Consider the following 21,657-nt stretch of genomic DNA (forward strand, 5'->3'; position numbering starts at 1 on the left):
GCTTTGAAACCTATAGCTTCCCATGCTATATTGAAACCTTGTTCTCCATTGATAGCTCGAGGAATGGGGAACTTTTCTACACAGAGACACTAGCTTTACCATTCCCCTCCCGAAGCTGGTTTCATAGCATAGCCCAAACAGCATGACATTGTGTCTTGGTCTTTGGCAAAGACAAACATATTGTGCAGGCATTTCTGGACTGAAATGCCAAGCCAAACCTCTTTCTTTTTTTTAGAGGGGAGACTGTGGACATACTAACATGTGTGGGAGTGGACAGGATTCTCTCTGAGTATCTGGTCATAGAGAGAAGAGAGACTAGCCCTAGCACCTGGTTGGTGGAGGTAACCCTGTCCCAATTGCATATAAGATAACTAGGTGACTAGCTGACTAACTAACAAACTAACTAACTTGCATCTCAGTGAGAAATGACTCCAGATTTCTCCCTGGGTCTTCCCTACTCAGCCTCAGGGGGTAAAAAGTCAGCTGTGACCTCTCCAAGGTCAGGGGTCATGCCTGGGGTCTTCAAGAACCTCCTGCTGTAGCTGCAGCTGTTACACCAGATGTAAGGATACTTACTGGTGGCTGACTGTGTGTGTGTGTGTGTGTGTGTGTGTGTGTGTGTGTGTGTGTGTGTGTGTGTGTGTGTGTGTTTACACATCTGTTTCTGCACGTGTGTAGGTATGTGTGTGTGTTTACACATCTGTTTCTGCACGTGTGTAGGTATGTGTGTGTGTTTACACATCTGTTTCTGCACGTGTGTAGGTATGTGTGTGTGTTTACAAAATCTGCCTGCGATAGAGTGTGTGTGAGTGTTTGTTTGCATGGATGCGTATGTGTATGCCTGATCTCCATGAGCAGTATTTCCTAGGACTCACTGCCTCTCTCCGTTGTCTCCATCTGCTCTCTAGCGCCAGCATGACCAGCCCCCAGTACCTGTTGCTATTACTGCTGCTGTATCTATCACACTTCCACCTTCTCTTCACTTGATTCACTTGGTTCACCTATTACTCTCGTCCTCTGATCTCTTCATTCTCATGGTCTGTTCTGAGTCACTTATGAGTTGCTTTAGACTTGGTCCAGACTCACACATGAACGATTCACATTTGATTCATGTTGAATTCACTTGAGTCGTATGTTAGTCAGAGCTGTTCCACAGAGAGAGCAGGGTGAACGACAGAGAGAGAGAAAAAGAGAGAGATAAAGACACTTGGGCGACAGTGAGAGAGAAAGAGATAAAGACACGTGGGCGACAGTGAGGACGGACAGATTTAAAAAAGAAAGAGAGGAAAGCCATGTGATCGGAAGGACAAGCAGTCAGAGTGCAGCAGAAGAGAAAGAGATAGAACACAACTTTACCCGCTACTGCTCCTGTTGGTCCGGAACGGAGAGATCAGAGAGGGTCAGAGACAGAGAGACAGAGGAGAGAGAGAGAGAGAGAGAGAGAGAGAGAGAGGGTCAGAGACAGAGAGACAGAGGAGAGAGAGAGAGGAGAGAGAGAGAGAGAGAGAGAGAGAGAGAGAGAGAGAAAGAGACAGAGAAGGAGAGAAAATGTGACAAAGGGAAAAGGACGGGTTTGAAGGAGGAAAAACATCCATATGAGAGACAGAGAAACAGAAAAAAAGAGTGCAAGGCCTGTGTTTTGTTAGATCCTTCCCCTCTCACATACACACATATTTTCAACCTCCCAAACATACACACATATTTTCAACCTCCCCAACATACACACTCCTAGCTAACTGTCTGTTTGTCTGTCATATCTTCAACCTCCCCAACATACACACTCCTAGCTACCTGTCTGTTTGTCTGTCATATCTTCAACCTCCCCAACATACACACTCCTAGCTACCTGTCTGTTTGTCTGTCATATCTATAACCTCCCCAACATACACACTCCTAGCTACCTGTCTATTTGTCTGTCATATCTTCAACCTCCCCAACATACACACTCCTAGCTACCTGTCTGTTTGTCTGTCATATCTTCAACCTCCCCAACATACACACTCCTAGCTACCTGTCTATTTGTCTGTCATATCTATAACCTCCCCAACATACACACTCCTAGCTACCTGTCTATTTGTCTGTCATATCTATAACCTCCCCAACATACACACTCCTAGCTACCTGTCTGTTTGTCTGTCATATCTATAACCTCCCCAACATACACACTCCTAGCTACCTGTCTATTTGTCTGTCATATCTATAACCTCCCCAACATACACACTCCTAGCTACCTGTCTGTTTGTCTGTCATATCTTCAACCTCCCCAACATACACACTCCTAGCTACCTGTCTATTTGTCTGTCATATCTATAACCTCCCCAACATACACACTCCTAGCTACCTGTCTGTTTGTCTGTCATATCTTCAACCTCCCCAACATACACACTCCTAGCTACCTGTCTGTTTGTCTGTCATATCTATAACCTCCCCAACATACACACTCCTAGCTACCTGTCTATTTGTCTGTCATATCTATAACCTCCCCAACATACACACTCCTAGCTACCTGTCTGTTTGTCTGTCATATTTGAAGCCCATTATCACACACACACACACACACACACACACACACACACACACACACACACACACACACACACACAGAAAACACATAACTGGGACACAGCACCAAACTAGTGCCACCATTGACGCTTAACATCAATGATGCTTTAACAATTCCATAGGATCAACTGAGGGGAACATCCATGTTAGTAACCATAGTAACTAATATCAAACCACTACCCTTCCAGTCATCTGATTGGTCCACTAGTGTAGGCTTGTACCAGTTTCGGCCTATCACTGTCCTGCCTTGGGAAGGGCATTATGTTCAGGCACAGCGGTTCTTCTATTTATTTGAGAGGCATGCAGGATGACGGCACGAGCCCAGATACCACCGATCATCAGGCCAGACAGTGGATGCCAGAGCAATTAGATCAAAGTTGTGATACAGATCTCCAATGGGAGTACTCGTTCTATCTGCAATGTTGCTTGATTTCGACCAATTGAATAAGGGCACTATCTTTATCTGTTACAGTCTGCTTTGGCCCTGTGAGTTTCACTGTTATCTGACTGATCTATCAGCGTCTCTGTCTGTCTGATCTATCAGAGTCTGTCTGTCTGTCTGTATGTCTGTCTGTCTTGCTGTCTCTCTGACTAATCTATCAGAGTCTCTGACTATTTTACTAATCTATCAGTCTCTGACTATCTGACTAATCTATCAGTCTCTGTCTCTCTGACTAATCTATCAGAGTCTCTGTCTCTCTGGCTAATCTATCAGAGTCTCTGACTATCTGACTAATCTTTCAGAATCTGATCTGTCTGTCTGTCTGTCTGTCTGTCTGTCTGTCTGTTTGTCTGTCTGTCTGTCTGGACCTTTGTCAAACATTCCATTATACCTTCAGACTAAAAACGCAGGCCTAACACAGAAAGTGAAACACATGAACATACATATACACTCAGATAGACACACATATATACAGTATGCAACACATACATGCAGAAAGATACACATATATATAGATGCAACACACATATATACATACAGAAAGACACATATATACATGAAATACTCAAACACACACACACACACACACACACACACACACACACACACACACACACACACACACACACACACACACACACACACACACACACACACACACACACACACACACTTGACAGTGGCACACACATACACACATAACATAACATGGCAGGATCAGGGGGTCAGTCCCACAGACAGGGGGTGCCACTGCCACCCTGGAGCACCGGCCACTCAGAGGAAGAGTATGAAGTTGTCCCTAGACACTGATCTAGGATCAAATTAGTTTTTACCAGCCTAACGGGCAAGGTTAGGATTTGTGGGAGGACAATCTGGTCTTAGATCTGTGGTTTGATGCAAATTCTACCTTGAGTGTCCAAATATTCCTACAAATCATATTTTCCTTCATCTCCTTCACATGACTGCAGATGTGAAATGATTGGATAGGCAATTGTAATGATGCTAATGCTAGCTGGGAAATGCTAACATTCTGTGAACCTATCCAGTTGGAGATCAGGAAAACGGAGTGAGGAGGGGAAGGAGGAATGTAAAAGGGATTGGTGAACAGTTTGTTTCTCTCCACAGGAGCAGAGTAAAGGAGTGAGGGATGGAGTGTGGGATGGAGTGAGGGAGGGAGGGGGGAAGGAAGGAGGGAGTATTCTGCAAGCACATCCAGGTATCTTTTTCTATCTTTCTCCCTTAAAGGAGAAGAAAACTGCATGCCCGCTGTAACGGTAATCTGTAACCCCTCTCTTTGGAGGGGAAGCAAAGGGTTAAGCAATGGGAGCTAGTGTTAGGGCCTAGGGAGTAAGGGTGGAAGAAAGGGACCTTCCCTGAGGAGGTATTAGACATGCTTGGGAAGATACAAAGCGGAGTGATTTCTGTTTGCGAAACACGCATCACCCCTATCAGCTAATGAATGATCATATACTCTGAGCTATGATAGGTTCTTCATATGCATTACAGAAATGACTGTTAGTTATAGCCATTCCCATTCTTAGATGCATGTATATGGACCTCAAGTATGTATGCATGCTTATGTGCACATCATCCTCATACCCGTGCTTTCCTCTAGGGTTGGGCTTTCCTTTCCATTTTGATTCAGTCAATTCAGATGATCCGTTGAAATGGAATGAATGGTTTTGAAAATATCCCAGTATTTTCTTTGAAGGGGTTCAACATTTCAAATTCAATTCCTGAATTGAGTGCATCAAAATGCCCTGGTCGCCATGTTTTTCCATTGTTCAATGATCCACCTGTATAAGGGGACTGGGTTAGCGTGGAAAGACTCACATCACTACTGTCAGAATAACTCATGTGTTCAGGTAGTATGTACAATAATCAACTCACAAGCCTTAACCAATGACTTCATATCATGCAACTATGTATAAATTCATTGTAAAATCATCTTCTAGGTCTAAATCAACCAGCCTAGAGAAATCTTGGACACCATTTCAGGTATACGGTATACGATAAGAAGTCTGGATCATGAAATAGCTCATAATTCTAGCACAGTCCAAAAACAACCATTTTAAGCCTACCCAAATTTCAGCATCACACCCAACCCAACCATTCCCTTTAGTCTGTTGATCTATCCTGTGTCGGTCCAGGTAGTCACATTAAGACTCAGCATCTCTTTTCAAGAGGGTCAATGTATCAATGTACTATTCCAAGAACTACACCTCTCTTCACTCAACCCCACCTGCTCCCACCCCCACTCCAGCCCTAACACCCTTGTCTCAACCTTAACCGTCTTCTTTTTTACCCCATCCTGATCCCAGCTACAACCCCAGCACTTGTCTTTCCCCACACCCCCAGCTCCCGTTCCATTTAGCCTTAGACCCAACACTTCTCTTTCCCCAGACCCCCAACTCCCGTTCCATTTAGCCTTAGACCCAGAACTTCTCTTTCCCCAGACCCCCAGCTCCCGTTCCATTTAGCCTTAGACCCAACACTTCTCTTTCCCCAGACCCCTAACTCCCGTTCCATTTAGCCTTAGACCCAGAACTTCTCTTTCCCCAGACCCCCAACTCCCGTTCCATTTAGCCTTAGACCCAGAACTTCTCTTTCCCCAGACCCCCAGCTCCCGTTCCATTTAGCCTTAGACCCAACACTTCTCTTTCCCCAGACCCCCAGCTCCCGTTCCATTTAGTCTTAGACCCAGAACTTCCCCCATCCTAAACCTTTATCTCATTAAAGCACCCTTCTTCATCCCACACCAAGCTCCAGCCCCAGCGATAGTACCAGCTTCATCACCAGCCATAGCACCTGTCCCACTCCCAGCCCAAGCTCAGGCAGTGGCGTGCAGAAGAAGGAAGCTGAAATACCTGCTCCGTAGGAGGGGTGGAGGAGGGGTGCGGCTCAGGCCCCTCAGCTCCAGAACCGCCCGGGACACTAAAGGGTTACAGGTGCCTGGGGTGGTCCTCACACCCACGGGAGATAAGGGGGAGGAGAGGAGCGAGAGAGGGGGGCATAGTGGACGTTGGGAGAGAAAGGGTGGATGGGGATAGTGTTGGACCGCAGGAGGGAGAAGTAGAAACGAGGAGCGAGGGAGGCAGGTGAGATGGGGAGCGGGATAAAGGACAGGAGGAGAGGAAAGGGGTTGACTCTGGCGAACAATGATTGAAAGGGGCATTGGGGAAATGGTAGTGCCAGTAGCCTGGGGAGTTGGATGCTATGGGAAGGTTGTGGGAAGGTTGTTAATCGAGTGAGACAGAGCAAGACAGAGGAGCAAAGACTGAGACAGAGTGAGACAGGAGAGAGAGAGAGCGTGGGAGTGTGAACATGAGACAGAACAAGACAGAGGAACTAAGACTGAGACAGAGTGAGACAGGAGAGAGAGAGAGCGTGGGAGTGTGAACATGAGACAGAGCAAGACAGAGGAACTAAGACTGAGACAGAGTGAGACAGGAGAGAGAGAGAGCGTGGGAGTGTGAACATGAGACAGAACAAGACAGAGGAACTAAGACTGAGACAGAGTGAGACAGGAGAGAGAGAGAGCGTGGGAGTGTGAACATGAGACAGAACAAGACAGAGGAACTAAGACTGAGACAGAGTGAGACAGGAGAGAGAGAGAGCGTGGGAGTGTGAACATGAGACAGAACAAGACAGAGGAACTAAGACTGAGACAGAGTGAGACAGGAGAGAGAGAGCGTGGGAGTGTGAACATGAGACAGAGCAAGACAGAGGAACTAAGACTGAGACAGAGTGAGACAGGAGAGAGAGAGAGCGTGGGAGTGTGAACATGAGACAGAACAAGACAGAGGAACTAAGACTGAGACAGAGTGAGACAGGAGAGAGAGAGAGTGTGGGAGTGTGAACATGAGACAGAACAAGACAGAGGAACTAAGACTGAGACAGAGTGAGACAGGAGAGAGAGAGAGCGTGGGAGTGTGAACATGAGACAGAACAAGACAGAGGAACTAAGACTGAGACAGAGTGAGACAGGAGAGAGAGAGAGCGTGGGAGTGTGAACATGAGACAGAACAAGACAGAGGAACTAAGACTGAGACAGAGTGAGACAGGAGAGAGAGAGCGTGGGAGTGTGAACATGAGACAGAACAAGACAGAGGAACTAAGACTGAGACAGAGTGAGACAGGAGAGAGAGAGCGTGGGAGTGTGAACATGAGACAGAACAAGACAGAGGAACTAAGACTGAGACAGAGTGAGACAGGAGAGAGAGAGAGCGTGGGAGTGTGAACATGAGACAGAGCAAGACAGAGGAACTAAGACTGAGACAGAGTGAGACAGGAGAGAGAGAGAGCGTGGGAGTGTGAACATGAGACAGAACAAGACAGAGGAACTAAGACTGAGACAGAGTGAGACAGGAGAGAGAGAGAGTGTGGGAGTGTGAACATGAGACAGAACAAGACAGAGGAACTAAGACTGAGACAGAGTGAGACAGGAGAGAGAGAGAGCGTGGGAGTGTGAACATGAGACAGAACAAGACAGAGGAACTAAGACTGAGACAGAGTGAGACAGAGAGAGAGAGAGCGTGGGAGTGTGAACATGAGACAGAACAAGACAGAGGAACTAAGACTGAGACAGAGTGAGACAGGAGAGAGAGAGAGCGTGGGAGTGTGAACATGAGACAGAACAAGACAGAGGAACTAAGACTGAGACAGAGTGAGACAGGAGAGAGAGAGAGCGTGGGAGTGTGAACATGAGACAGAACAAGACAGAGGAACTAAGACTGAGACAGAGTGAGACAGGAGAGAGAGAGCGTGGGAGTGTGAACATGAGACAGAACAAGACAGAGGAACTAAGACTGAGACAGAGTGAGACAGGAGAGAGAGAGAGCGTGGGAGTGTGAACATGAGACAGAACAGAGAGAGAGCGTGGGAGTGTGAACATGAGACAGAACAAGACAGAGGAACTAAGACTGAGACAGAGTGAGACAGGAGAGAGAGAGAGCGTGGGAGTGTGAACATGAGACAGAACAAGACAGAGGAACTAAGACTGAGACAGAGTGAGACAGGAGAGAGAGCGTGGGAGTGTGAACATGAGACAGAACAAGACAGAGGAACTAAGACTGAGACAGAGTGAGACAGGAGAGAGAGAGAGCGTGGGAGTGTGAACATGAGACAGAACAAGACAGAGGAACTAAGACTGAGACAGAGTGAGACAGGAGAGAGAGAGAGCGTGGGAGTGAACATGAGACAGAACAAGACAGAGGAACTAAGACTGAGACAGAGTGAGACAGGAGAGAGAGAGAGCGTGGGAGTGTGAACATGAGACAGAACAAGACAGAGGAACTAAGACTGAGACAGAGTGAGACAGGAGAGAGAGAGAGCGTGGGAGTGTGAACATGAGACAGAACAAGACAGAGGAACTAAGACTGAGACAGAGTGAGACAGGAGAGAGAGAGAGCGTGGGAGTGTGAACATGAGACAGAACAAGAGCATGGGATATAAAGAGATGAGAGAGTGAGACAGGAGAGAGAGCAACAGAAGAGAGAGAGTGACAGAAGAGAGAGCAACAGAAGAGAGAGTGACAGAAGAGAGAGCAACAGAAGAGAGAGCGATAGAGGAGAGAGAGAGAGTGGGGCTTTGCCCCAGGGCGCCTGTGAGGCTGTCTGCGCAGTGACGTTGTGACCCCTTGCAAGGACAGCAGAGAGAGGGGCAGAGAGGAGAGGAGAGAGAGGGGGAGATGGGGGAGAGGAGGAGATGGGGCAGCAGGCAGGACAAGAGAGAGAGAAAGAAAGAGAGAGAGTTGGGGGAGAGGAGATGACGGGGCAGGAGGGTAACTTACGTGAAGGCGAAGGCCACCAGAGCACCACTAACCACTATAAAGTCCAGGATGTTCCACAGGTCACGGAAATAGGAGCCCTGGTGCAACACCAGGCCCAGATCCACCATCTGAGAGAGAGGTGTGGGGGGATGGAGAGAGAGAGGAGGAGGGGGAGGGGAGAGAGAGAAAGTGAGAGAGAGTGGGGGGGGGGCGTTAGAGTGAGGGCGACAGAGAGAGTGGATATGTTTTGTTATTGATTGTCTCACATCAAAAAATTACAAGTATAGCTAGAGTGAAATAGATTCAGAATTACCTTAATCAACATCTCAAAGGTGAACACTCCCGTAAACACATAGTCAAAGTAGCGCAGAACCTGCATAAAAGGGAGAGAGAGGACACAGAGTTAGCAGACGTAAAGTAGAAGCTCGCTAATAGTTCAGTTAGCATAGAGGGTAAAGTAAAAGTTAGCTTATAGCTAAATTAGCATTGAGGGTAAAGTAGAAGTTAGCTATAATAGCTAAGTTGGCATGGAGGGTAAAGTAGAAGTTAGCTATAATAGCTAAGTTAGCATGGAGGGTAAAGTAGAAGTTAGCTATAATAGCTAAGTTAGCATTGAGGGTAAAGTAGAAGTTAGCTATAATAGCTAAGTTAGCATGGAGGGTAAAGTAGAAGTTAGCTACAATAGCTAAGTTAGCAGTGAGGGTAAAGTAGAAGTTAGCTATATAGCTAAGTTAGCTTGGAGGGTAAAGTAGAAGCTAGCTAAACTAACTAGGTTAGCCCAGAGGGTAAAGTAAAAGTTAGCTAATAGCTAAGTTAGCATGGAGAGTAAATATAAGCTAATACGGACACGGAGCTAGCATTGAGTGTCTCACATTGTTGCGAGGTGATTCTGGCCAGACGGGGTCTTCTGCTGCCAAGGCGATACTGCTCATAGCGATGGTAGACAGGATACCAAACTCAAAGAATTTCAGAGTCACAATGTAGTGGCATAGTCTCCGGAACCTGATCACACACACAGATACACACAAGCATGCACGTACACACACACACGCACGCACGCACACACACACACACACACACACACACACACACACACACACACACACACACACACACACACACACACACACACACACACACACATTGCAACAAACACAAAAAATGCATCATTAATATAATTAATAATGAATATACGTGTGTGTGTGATTGTGATTGTGTGTGTGTGTGCATGCACATACGGGTTGGTGGTAGAGAGGATGAACATGGAGCTATAGGGAGGCATTGGTTTGGGTCCATCTTCATCACCCTTCTCATCATCATCATCCTCCTTATCCTCCTTCTTAGGCAGAGGCTCCGTGTTAGCATTCTTATTGACTGGAGGGATGCAAGAAAGAGAGGGAGGAGAGAGAGAGACAGAGGGGGGAGGGAGGGGGTGGATAGGAGAGGACAGGGAAGAATGAAGGGAAGAAACAAGAATTCAGAAATAGCATGGCATGTGTGGCTGTTTCTCAATGTTTTGACTGAAGATGTGACCTGATAAACCTTGGTCATACACAGTCTCCCTCCATCCCCCTCCCCTCCTCTTTCTTCCCTCTCTCTCACCCTGCAATATGGCGTTGTGGGAAGGAAACATGGGTGGTATGTCCACTGCCGTGTGGTCCGGTATCCGGGTGCTACTTCCGTATGCAGGAACCAGGCTTCCATCTAGGCCCAGGTGGGAGCTGCTGTTGGTCAGGTGAGTGTTGAGGCCTGCAGGGCCGCAGCCTGGGCCTGGAGTATTGTGGTTGGCTGGGCTGGGGAGACCCGAGGCTGGGCAGGGCTGCTGGGTGGAGCCTGGGGGTAGCTGGGGCTGGCTGGTGGCCAATTTACTGTTCATGACATTGTCCATGTCCTCGCTGTACTGGCTGTCCTGTCTACAGAGGCTCTTCTGGATGGGCCGTGTGGTGGACAGGTTGGGACCATCCCTATAGAGGGAAAGAGATGGAAAGAAAGGAAGAGAGGGAGAAACGAGAGAGATTGATGGAAGAGAAGGAGTAGGGAAATGTCAGAATGGTTCTGAGAACTACTGTATAAGGACACTGGTTGACAGAGGAAAGTGTGAGTGCGTATATATGTGTGTGTGTCTGTGTGTGTCAGGGTCTCCCTCACTTCCTGCGGTGTTGCCGCGTCCTCTTCCCCTCACCATCACACCCTGACTGAGTGCCATGGCGATGCCGTCTCTGCCTCCTCTCACCTCCATCACCCCCTTCTTGCTCCCCCTCGCCTTCTCCTTCTGTCCCCCTGCTCTTGTGTCGCCTTTCCCCTCCTCCTCCTCCTCCTCCACCACCTCCACCTCCCCCCTCTTCGTCCTCTGGGGCATGCGGTGCTGGCGGGGTTTCCTGTGCTCCGATGAGCCCACCTGGCCCCGTGGGTGGTGGTGCCTTCTCTGGGGCCTCTCCTCTCCACTTTGTCCCAGCATTGTTGCATCAAGGCGGGTATGGGAGGAGTGGTGGTGTTGGAGCTCCTGGTGCTCCTTGCTCTCCTTACGGCTCCTGCGGCTCTCCGTAGAGTCTGCCCTATCGTAAGGCCTTCCAGGGCCTGAACCAGACCCTGAGCCCCCACCGCCTCCTCCCCCACCTCCTCTCTCGTGGACGTGTGTCTGCTTGCGGACCAGCTCGTCAGCGTGCTGCTGGCTGAGGCGGGGATCAGGCTCTTTGGTGGTCTTGTTGGTGTTGTTGTTGCGGTTCTCCTGGGGGTCCACCACTAGAGGGCGGTCTGTATGGGTCTTCATGTCAGGACGGATGTGGCGGGAGTAGTTCACCTGGAAGAAAGGGGAGGGGGAGGGAGGGAAAGGTTGGGTTGGGAGAGTTTTAAGCAGGGGACGGACGAAGAAGGCCAGGCGGAATCAAGGAGAGGCATAATATCGTTAGCATCCCAGAGGTCATATAACCACCTATAAAGCTCAAAAACTTGATTCAATTATTGGTAAATTGACAAAGGCACCAACCAGTATGTTACATTTGGCACCCGGTAATTACCAGGTAGTTATCAATTATGATGAACTATATGAGGTAAGTACCCGAAAGTATCAAGCAGCTTAACCCAGACCAATAAAAAGTGTTACCAACTTTCGTAATTTCTCCCCTTTCTGTGTTCCATCGCTCTCTCCACCCTTCTCCATTTGGTTTGTTGTCTCTTACTGTCTCCCTTCCTCCTTACCCACCTCCCTTCTTTACCCCCCTCTCTGGGGTGGCAGGTAGCCTAGAAGTTAGAGCTTGGGACAGTAACTGAAAGGTTGCTTGTTTGAATCCCTGAGCCGGCAAGGTGGAAACATCTGCTGTTCTGCCCTTGAGCAAGGCAGTTAACCCCCACAACAACTGCTCCCCTGGCACCAATGATGTGGATGACGATTAAGGCAGCCCCCTCACCTCTCTGATTCAGCTTAAATGCGGTAGACACATTTTGATTGAATGCATTCAATTGTGCAACTGACTAGGTATCACCTTTCCATCCCTCCACTCTCCTTCCCTTCCTTCCAGCCTTCCCCCCCTCCCTCTCTCCTTCCCTTCCTCCCTCTCTCCTTCCCTTCCTCCCTCTCTCCTTCCCTTACTTCCAGCCTCCCCCCTCCCTCTCTCCTTCCCTTCCTTCCAGCTCCCTCTCTCCCTCTCTCCTTCCCTTCCTCCCTCTCTCCTTCCCTTACTTCCAGCCTCCCCCTCCCCTCCCTCTCTCCTTCCCTTCCTTCCAGCCTTCCCCCTCCCTCCTCTCTCCTTCCCTTCCTTCCAGCCTTCCCACTCCCTCCCTCTCTCCTTCCCTTCCTTCCAGCCTCCCCCCTCCCTCCTCTCTCCTTCCCTTCCTTACAGCCTCCCCCCTCCCTCCTCTCTCCTTCCTTTCCTTCCAGCCTTCCCCCCTCCCTCCCTCTCTCCTTGCCTTCCAGCGGTCCTCTGGGTCCAATTCGTTGTAGAGGGCCTCTCTGCTGGTCATTAGAGTCTGTTTCCTCAGCTCCTTGGTCCTCTGTTCCCACACAGACTTATTACCACCCTTATTGTTCTTCTGCTGCTCCTTACTACAGGGACGGAGAGAGGGGAAAGGATGAGAGGAGGGACAGAGAGAGGGGGACCGAGAGAGAGGTAGAGGATAGAAGAGATGAGAGAAGAGAGCAGGCGAGAGGAAGAAGAGGGAGGAGAGTTGGATGAAAGGGGAGAAGAGCGATGAGAAAAGAGAGGATAAGAAATAGAGACAGAAAGCATGATGGAGAGCAGAGGAGAAGGAGGGGAGGCATAGAGGGAGAGAAAAGAGAGGATGGGTGGGGAGGTTAAGAGTGTCAAATATCAGGTTAAGCAGTGGTATCTGAGTCCATTTACAAATATACAAACACACAGAAATACAGAAACCTACATACACAGGTATACAGAAATATAAACACAAGCAAATACACAAACACACACTATAGAGCTCACACACACACATGTAAAGGGTCACCTTGCTGGACCTACAGGGCAGAAACACAGAGCTACTGAAGGAGTATGGTCGACCACAGTTTCCCAAAGCAGTGGGTAGACCAGCCCCACTTTGGGAAACCACACAGAGAGAGGCACAAGATGGAGAATGATATTGAGGCAAGGTTAGAATATTACACAGTCGACCAGGAAACCAAACCCAAAAGGACCCAACGAAGGAACCAAAATGGAATCATCAACAAAAAGACCGAAAATGGAGGTTCTGAGAAAAAAGGGCAAACCTCAGATAACACTCTATTCTCCATATTTTGCACGACTCTTATGAAAGGCTCAGGTCAACAGTAGTGCACTATATGGGGAATAGGGTGCCATTTGAGATGTTGCCAACGAAAGAACCAAAATGGCGCCCCGGCCCCACTAACTCCCTTTCCCAGGGACCACAGTCAACCACAGTAAAGCCACAGCCATACTGCGGGGAGCAGCCAACAGAAAATATACTCAGAATAAGCCAACTCAAAAATCAACAAAAAAGCAAAGGGGTAAAAAAAATCATAATTAGGGGGAGATAATTAAAACAGGATGGTCTAAAGGAGGAGAGGAAAGGAAAAGTGGGCGAAAAGAAACAGAAGGAGTATAAATGAGTAAATACCAGTCCAGAAAGGGGTCGGAAGCGTTGTGACCTGTGCTGTTTACTTTCTCACTGAGGAGGGAAACAGTCGGTGAGTGACATGACACAGAGAACACACGCGTGCCCAATTCACACTATATGACCAACCAGAACCTAGCCAAGCAGAGCTGTACTGGGCTGACCTGGCTACGCATCCACCAGAGTGGCTGGAACCATGCTAGAAAGAACCATGTGAAAAAAAGATATATGAGCCAGTACAGTACATTTAGGGTCGGCCCTATAGTGTGAATGAGGCAACACACTCCTCAAACCTCACCAACACACACACACACACACGCGCACACACACACACACACACACACACACACACACACACACACACACACACACACACACACACACACACACACACACACACACACACACACACACACACACACACACACACACACACACACACAAACAACAAACTTTACACTAACACCTACACACACCATTTCAACTCACACTGCTCAGACAACCATCTTGCAATGTCTCTAGTCATCTATCTCTCCATTTCTATTCTGTTCTCCTTTTCTTTCTCTTTTTATCTTCCTCTCTTTCTCTCCCCATTTTTCACCTTTCTTTCTCTTGCACAAACTTTATGTATCCCTCTAGACTTTTCTCATACTATTTCTCTATCTCAGGATCCACATCTCTCTTCCACTACACAGGCGTCCATATCTCTCTAGCTCACATTTTGTTTCTGTTGCACAAATTCTATTGTCTTCAGGGTATCTACACATCTCTCCATTCATTCTACCAAACACAGACTGCCCTTCAAACGAAGGCAGTTTCTATCTACAACAAGGCAGAGAGACAATCATAGCCACATGTTCTCTTACAGCGGATATCTCAAGTCACAAACCGTTACCCAGGTCTTCTTGTTGTCATGACATGTTTACAACATGTGTTATGTCATCATTATAATAGTGTTATGTCATCAATATAAATAGTGTTAAGTCATCATTATAATAGTATTATGTCATCATTATAATGGTGTTATGTCATCATTATAATAGTATTATGTCATCATTATAATAGTGTTATGTCATCATTATAATAGTGTTATGTCTTCATTATAAGTGTTATGTCATCATTATAATATTGTTATGTCATCATTATAATAGTGTTAAGTCATTATTATAATAGTGTTATGTCATTATTATAATAGTGTTAAGTCATCATTATAATAGTATTATGTCTTCATTATAATAGTGTTAAGTCATCATTATAATAGTGTTATGTCATCATTATAATAGTGTTAAGTCATTATTATAATAGTGTTAAGTCATCATTATAATAGTGTTATGTCTTCATTATAATAGTGTTATGTCATCATTATAATAGTGTTATGTCTTCATTATAATAGTGTTATGTCTTCATTATAATAGTATTATGTCTTCATTATAATAGTGTTAAGTCATCACTATAATAGTGTTATGTCATCATTATAATAGTGTTATGTCTTCATTATAATAGTATTATGTCTTCATTATAATAGTGTTATGTCATCATTATAATAGTGTTATGTCTTCATTATAATAGTGTTATGTCATCATTATAATAGTGTTATGTCTTCATTATAATAGTGTTATGTCTTCATTATAATAGTGTTATGTCATCATTATAATAGTGTTATGTCATCACTATAATAGTGTTATGTCATCATTATAATAGTGTTATGTCATCATTATAATAGTGTTATGTCTTCATTATAATAGTGTTATGTCATCATTATAATAGTGTTATTTCGGCCTTGTGAAGGAGGGGTCAGGTAAAGTGTAACCCATTTAGATCCAGAGAGAAATCTTCTTCCCAGAGTCCCAGACAGGGACTCAGAGTATCTCCTAACCTGCTTTAGCAAGTGTGGAGATTCCAGCTTGGAAAATCCCTGCTTGCAAAGCTATTATATCATCCACATATGCGGATGAATGATTTGGATTTATACTGGCATGGTGGGGCAGTGCTAGGAATGACATCACAGTCACCTCATTAGTGGAAACCATTCCTAGTATTGCCCTATCAGTGCATCTTAAGCTTTCTTGCAGACTAGGAAACATGTCCAAGACACAACACCCAACAATAGTCAACACACCACACAAAAGTACACATCAAAAGTGGGCTACGTCAGAGATTGACTGAGTGTGTGTGTGAGTGTGTGTGTGTGTGTGTGTGTGTGTGTTTGTGTGTGTGTGTGTGCGCGCGAGCAAGTACGCAGGTGTCTTGTGCAGCTGAAGAGTGAACACACTAGGAGAGATGAGGGGGCAAGGATGAGAGAAACAACAGAGAGAGATATGAAAACAGAGAAAGAAAGAGAGATACTTACGCCGCTATGGACAGGTTGGCTGCAGACTGAGGGCTGACTTCGGCCACCTCCTTGGCTTTTTGCAAAACATTTTTCTTGGAAGCGGCTTCCTCTTCCTGCTCGCCCTACCAAAGATAGCGAGCGGGAGAGAGGGGGGGAGGAGGGGAGACGGGAAATACATAGGAGGGAGAGAGAGAGGGGGGATAAAAAGCAGAGATAGAGGAGGTTGATACAGATGGTAGACAGAGTGAGAGAAGAGAGCAATGACCTTTATAGATATGGTTATAGAAAGGAGAAAGAGGGGCGTTGACAGATACAGATACATGGAGATACAGAAGAAGAGGTGAAGTGAAGAGGGCTGACTCCGGACCCAAAATCAGGCCACGCGAGAATATAGCGTGATGCAGACCAAGTGGAGATTTTTTGTATGGCGACAACGAGAGAATTTTGAATTTGGTCAAAATAAAATGTAATTACTAATTGGCAAAGTGAGGCTTATTTGATCGAATGTTTAGGTTATTACTGATATAAGTGGACGCACGTGGCATGCCTGTTGTTAACATTCTTATCTGCCCTCTCATTGGCTAGAATGTTCCCGCCTTACCCGCCTGCCTTCCGCCCCTTGCAGACATTTATTCCCATTGTTAGAGCATTCAGTCCAATATCTGTCAATATACAGATCATTTTTAATGGGGAGCTAGAGCTGACAGGGTGAGAGGTCATTTCCCGAACTGAACGGTCATTCTATTTGACCCCAGTAGGCGTGGCTCGGTCAGTGTACAAAGTACTGTACAAAGTACTGTACCTTAGTGAGTTCCTGTGCGTTGGCCAGATTGTCCACAGCAATGGCCAAAAACACATTCAGCAGAGTGTCTGAGAGCAAAGGGTTGAAGACAGAAACTACACTGTGTGTGTGTGTGTGTGTGTGTGTGTGTGTGTGTGTGTGTGTGTGTGTGTGTGTGTGTGTGTGTGTGTGTGTGTGTCTGTGTGTGTGTGTGTGTGTGTGTGTGTGTGTGTGTGTGTGTGTGTGTGTGTGTACAAGGATACAGTTGCCGAAAAGTGTGAGCACGATGAAGAAGACTGAGAAGACCATCCCGTTGTTGACTCCTCCCTGAGATTCTATTCCATCATACATGACCATGTTCCAGTCTTCTCCAGTCAGGATCTGGGGGAGAACACACTCCTAATAAACATGTAGGATTTGGGGGAGAACACACTCCTAATAAACATGTAGGATCTGGGGGAGAACACACTCCTAATAAACATGTAGGATCTGGGGGAGAACACACTCCTAATAAACATGTAGGATCTGGGGGAGAACACACTCCTAATAAACATGTAGGATCTGGGGGAGAACACACTCCTAATAAACATGTAGGATCTTCATTTTAGGCACTTTGCTATAGCAGAAAAAAAAACAGCAACAGGAAATGTGAATTATTATGTATATTATAATTACTGGACATTTTTTGTAGGGGTTGATCAATTTTTCATTAGGGCAAATCAAGTCTGACATTTTGAAGTGGAAATTACAAACTTTAGAAACCTTTTAATACCTTGAATACACTACAAGTTTGCATTTTCTGCGGAGCGGGACATTTCTCAGGAACTAAAGAGTGATAAAATTAAGATCCTGCATCTGTACACACACAGACACTCATACACACGTACTACTGTACACATACACTCTTATACACACATACAATCTTATACACACACACACACACTGTTAAACACACACACTTAAGTACACACACTCTTATACACACACTTTTATACACACACACACACACACACACACACACACACACACATACACATACACACACACACACACACACACACACACACACACACACACACACACACACACACACACATATAAACACACGCTTTGCACACGTTAGGACTGCTTATCTTGGGACTGATTACACTCTCAACTTTCCCTGCCTTTACACTCATCTATCCTCTGTCTTTCTCTCCTATCCCCCATTTCCAGTGTGCTACCACTCCCACTCTTCTTCTGCCCTCTTTTCTCATTCCTTTATCTCTTTCCTTTCTCTCCCCTCTCCACTCCCCCCTCCCGTCTTTATGCACTCACCTGGAACACAGTCATTATTGCTGCAGGGAAAGTATCAAAGTTGGTTGGGGGAGTGCCAGATTCAAAATTAAACCTAGAGGATAAACAGAGAGAAATTGAGGAAGAGAGAAAGAGAGAGCGAGAAAGAGAGAGCGAGAGAAAGATAGCAAGAGAGAGAGAGAGAGAGAGATTAAAGATGACACCAAACAGTCAGATACTGAAGATAAAGAGTGACAGGGGAAGGGGAGGAAGGGGGAGGAAGGATGAAAGGGGCAAGAAAAGAGGGGGAAAGAAGAGGAGGTACTGACTGTCCTCCGAAGAGTTGCATGCCCAACAGAGCGAAGACGACGATAAAGAGGAAGAGGAGGAAGAGCAGGCTTATAATGGATTTCATGGAGTTGAGCAGAGATACAACCAGGTTCCTCAAAGACGCCCAGTACCTGACAGAGAGAGAGAGTAGTAGAGAGAGAGGGGGAGAGAAATCACAGCAGCAAGAGTTGTGACCTGTTGCCACAAGAAAAGGGCAACCAGTGAAGAATAAACACCATTGTAAATACAACCCATACATTTTCAATTTTGTACTTTAAAACCTTTTAGGGATAGGGGGCAGCATTTTCACTTTGGATGAATTGCGTGCCCTTAGTGAACTGCATCCTACTCTGTCCCAGATGCTAATATATGCATATTATTATTACTATTGGATAGAAAACACTCTGAAGTTTCTAACACTGTTTGAATTATGTCTGTGAGTATAACATAACTCATAGGGCAGGCAAACTTCCAAACAGGAAGTGGAAATTCTAGGGCTGGTTGATTTTCAACTCATCGCCTATTCACATCCAAATAAGATATGGATCTGTTCGCACTTCCTACGCCTTCCACTAGATGTCAACAGTCAGTAGAACGTGGAATGAAGCCTCTAGTGTGATGTGGGACCGGATGGCAGCTATTTGAGTCACTGGTCTGGCAGAATGCCAGTTCCTGGTTACGTGCAGTATTCATTATATCGCCTTGCGTTCCATTACTTTGTAGACAAAACGAATGCTCCGGTTGGAACGTTATTGGATATATATGATAAAACCATCCTAAAGATTGATTCTCTACTTAGTTTGACCAGTTTATTCGACCTGGAATATAACTTTTTGAAGTTTTCGTCCGAGTTCGCCTGGACCAGCGCCGGCTTTTGGACATGTGAACTAAACGTGCTAGTAAAAGTAGCTAATTGGACACTAGTAATGGACATTATGGAACAAAACAACGATTTATTGTGGAACTAGGAAATCCTTGCACTGCATTCTGATGAAAGATCATCAAAGGTAAGGGAATATTTATGATGTAATTTCGTATTTCTGTTGACTCCAACATGGCGGAGAAATATATTTACGTCTGAGCGCCGTCTCAGACTATTGCATGGTGTGCTTTTTTCGTTTAAATCTGACACAGCGGTTGCATTAAGAACCAGTGTATCTTTAATTATATGTAGAACATGTATCTTTCGTCAAAGTTTATGATGAGTATTTCTGTTATCTGACAGATATTTTGGAGGCATTTCTGAACATGGCGCCAATGTAAACTGAGATTTGTGGATATAAATATGCATATTATCGAACAAAACATAAATGTATTGTGTAACATGATGTCATATGAGGTTAGTGATTAATTTTATCTCTAATTCTTTGTCTGGGAAAAATGGCTGTGGTTTTTTTGGATTTGGTGGTGATCTACCATAAAAATATGTTGCGTTTTCACTGTAAAACCTTTTAAAGATCGGACAAAATGGGTAGATTGACAAGATGTTTATCTTTCATTTGCTGTATTGGACTTGTTAATGTGTGAAAGTAAAATATTTCTAAACAATATTTTTGAATTTCCCGCGCTGCCTTTTCAGCGGAATGTTGGGGGGGTTCCGTTAGCAGAACCTGTGTCCTAGAGAGGTTAACTATTTGCACATCGTTACAACACTGTATATAGACATTATATGACATTTTAAATGTCTTTATTATTTTGGAACTTGTGTGAGTGTAATATTTACTTTTCACTTTTTATTATTTATTTCAATTGCTTTGGCAATGTAAACATATGTTTTTTCCCATGCTAATAAAGACCCTTGAATAGAACTGAGAGAGTTGGGGAGAGAGTGTTGGAGAGAGGAGAGAGAGCTTGTGAGAGAGAGTTTAGAAAAGCCTATAAATGTCTAATTGCCTTTCATGGTCGTTTGTTAATGAGACATGCTGACAAACAGATTGACAAGATATCCGATACAGAGGTTGACTCAAAGTCAGTAGAGACTTACTTGGTGACTTTGAAGATTCTCAGTAACCTTAGAGCTCGTAATACACTGATACCAAAGGATGTCCCAGGCTGGATAAAACCCCACAGCACCTCGAATATGCTGCCACATATTACCTGCCACACACACACACACACACACACACACACACACACACGATTAGTGATGTTATCCAAAACATGCGGTCAAAAATGATATGTGAGTGTGTGTGTTTACTGTATTGGTGTGTGTGTATGTGTGTGTGTGTGTGTGTGTGTGTGTGTGTGTGTGTGTGTGTGTGTGTGTGTGTGTGTACCCTAGAGTAGACATGTTCCACCACTCACAATGCAGTCAAAGCAGTTAAAGGAGGAGTGAAAGTAAGGCTGTGACCCCAGTCCATAAATCTTTATACCCATCTCAGACATGAAGATACTCAAGAAGACGAACTCTGCAAAGTCTGGAAGAGGTGAAAAGAGAGAGGGAACAGGGTGAGAGAGAGCGGGAAAGATCAGACATGAATGAGCAGGAAAATGCAGGAGGATGATATCAAAAGAAAAGGAATAAAGAGGGGCATTGAAAAATCCACTGTAAGAAGCAATCAGAGAGGCAGAAAGACTGGCACGATCCCTCTGGAACTTTCATTACGCACACCTCCAACTGCTCTTAAACGCTAGTAAAACCAAATGCATGCTTTTCAACTGTTCGCTGCCTGCACCCGCACACCCGACTAGCATCACCACCCTGGATGGTTCCGACCTAGAATATGTGGACATCCAAGTACCTAGGTGTCTGGCTAGACTGTAAACTCTCCTTCCAGACTCATATCAAACATCTCCAATCTAAAATCAAATCTAGAGTTGGCTTTCTATTCCGCAACAAAGCCACCTTCACTCACGCCGCCAAACTTACCCTAGTAAAACTCACTATCCTACCGATCCTCGACTTCAGCGATGTCATCTACAAAATAGCTTCCAATACTCTACTCAGCAAACTGGATGCAGTTTATCGCAGTGCCATCCGTTTTGTTACTAAAGCACCTTATACCACCCACCACTGCGACCTGTATGCTCTAGTCGGCTGGTCCTCCCTACATATTCGTCGCCAGACCCACTGGCTCCAGGTC

The 21,657-nt window shown here is 45.6% G+C and overlaps 1 protein-coding gene and 1 pseudogene across 1 annotated transcript in view; one reads left to right on the forward strand and one right to left on the reverse strand.

Annotated features, from left to right (window-relative positions):
* The window catches only part of LOC115126624 (voltage-dependent P/Q-type calcium channel subunit alpha-1A-like), a 340,470-nt pseudogene that overhangs the window by 158,705 nt on the left and 160,108 nt on the right, over positions 1-21,657 (forward strand).
* Positions 1-21,657, reverse strand: part of LOC115126622 (voltage-dependent P/Q-type calcium channel subunit alpha-1A-like) — an 87,940-nt gene that overhangs the window by 36,179 nt on the left and 30,104 nt on the right. The window contains 16 exon segments of the mRNA XM_065011044.1: positions 8,796-8,902; positions 9,088-9,147; positions 9,647-9,776; positions 10,013-10,148; positions 10,377-10,738; positions 10,923-11,125; positions 11,128-11,574; positions 12,612-12,816; positions 13,860-13,910; positions 16,207-16,310; positions 16,991-17,058; positions 17,233-17,350; positions 18,287-18,359; positions 18,574-18,705; positions 20,559-20,671; positions 20,879-20,991. Coding sequence (XP_064867116.1) covers positions 8,796-8,902; positions 9,088-9,147; positions 9,647-9,776; positions 10,013-10,148; positions 10,377-10,738; positions 10,923-11,125; positions 11,128-11,574; positions 12,612-12,816; positions 13,860-13,910; positions 16,207-16,310; positions 16,991-17,058; positions 17,233-17,350; positions 18,287-18,359; positions 18,574-18,705; positions 20,559-20,671; positions 20,879-20,991 — 2,422 coding nt within the window.

The sequence above is a fragment of the Oncorhynchus nerka genome, linkage group LG26 (genome assembly GCF_034236695.1).
Source record: "Oncorhynchus nerka isolate Pitt River linkage group LG26, Oner_Uvic_2.0, whole genome shotgun sequence".
In the NCBI taxonomy this organism is placed as follows: domain Eukaryota; kingdom Metazoa; phylum Chordata; class Actinopteri; order Salmoniformes; family Salmonidae; genus Oncorhynchus; species Oncorhynchus nerka.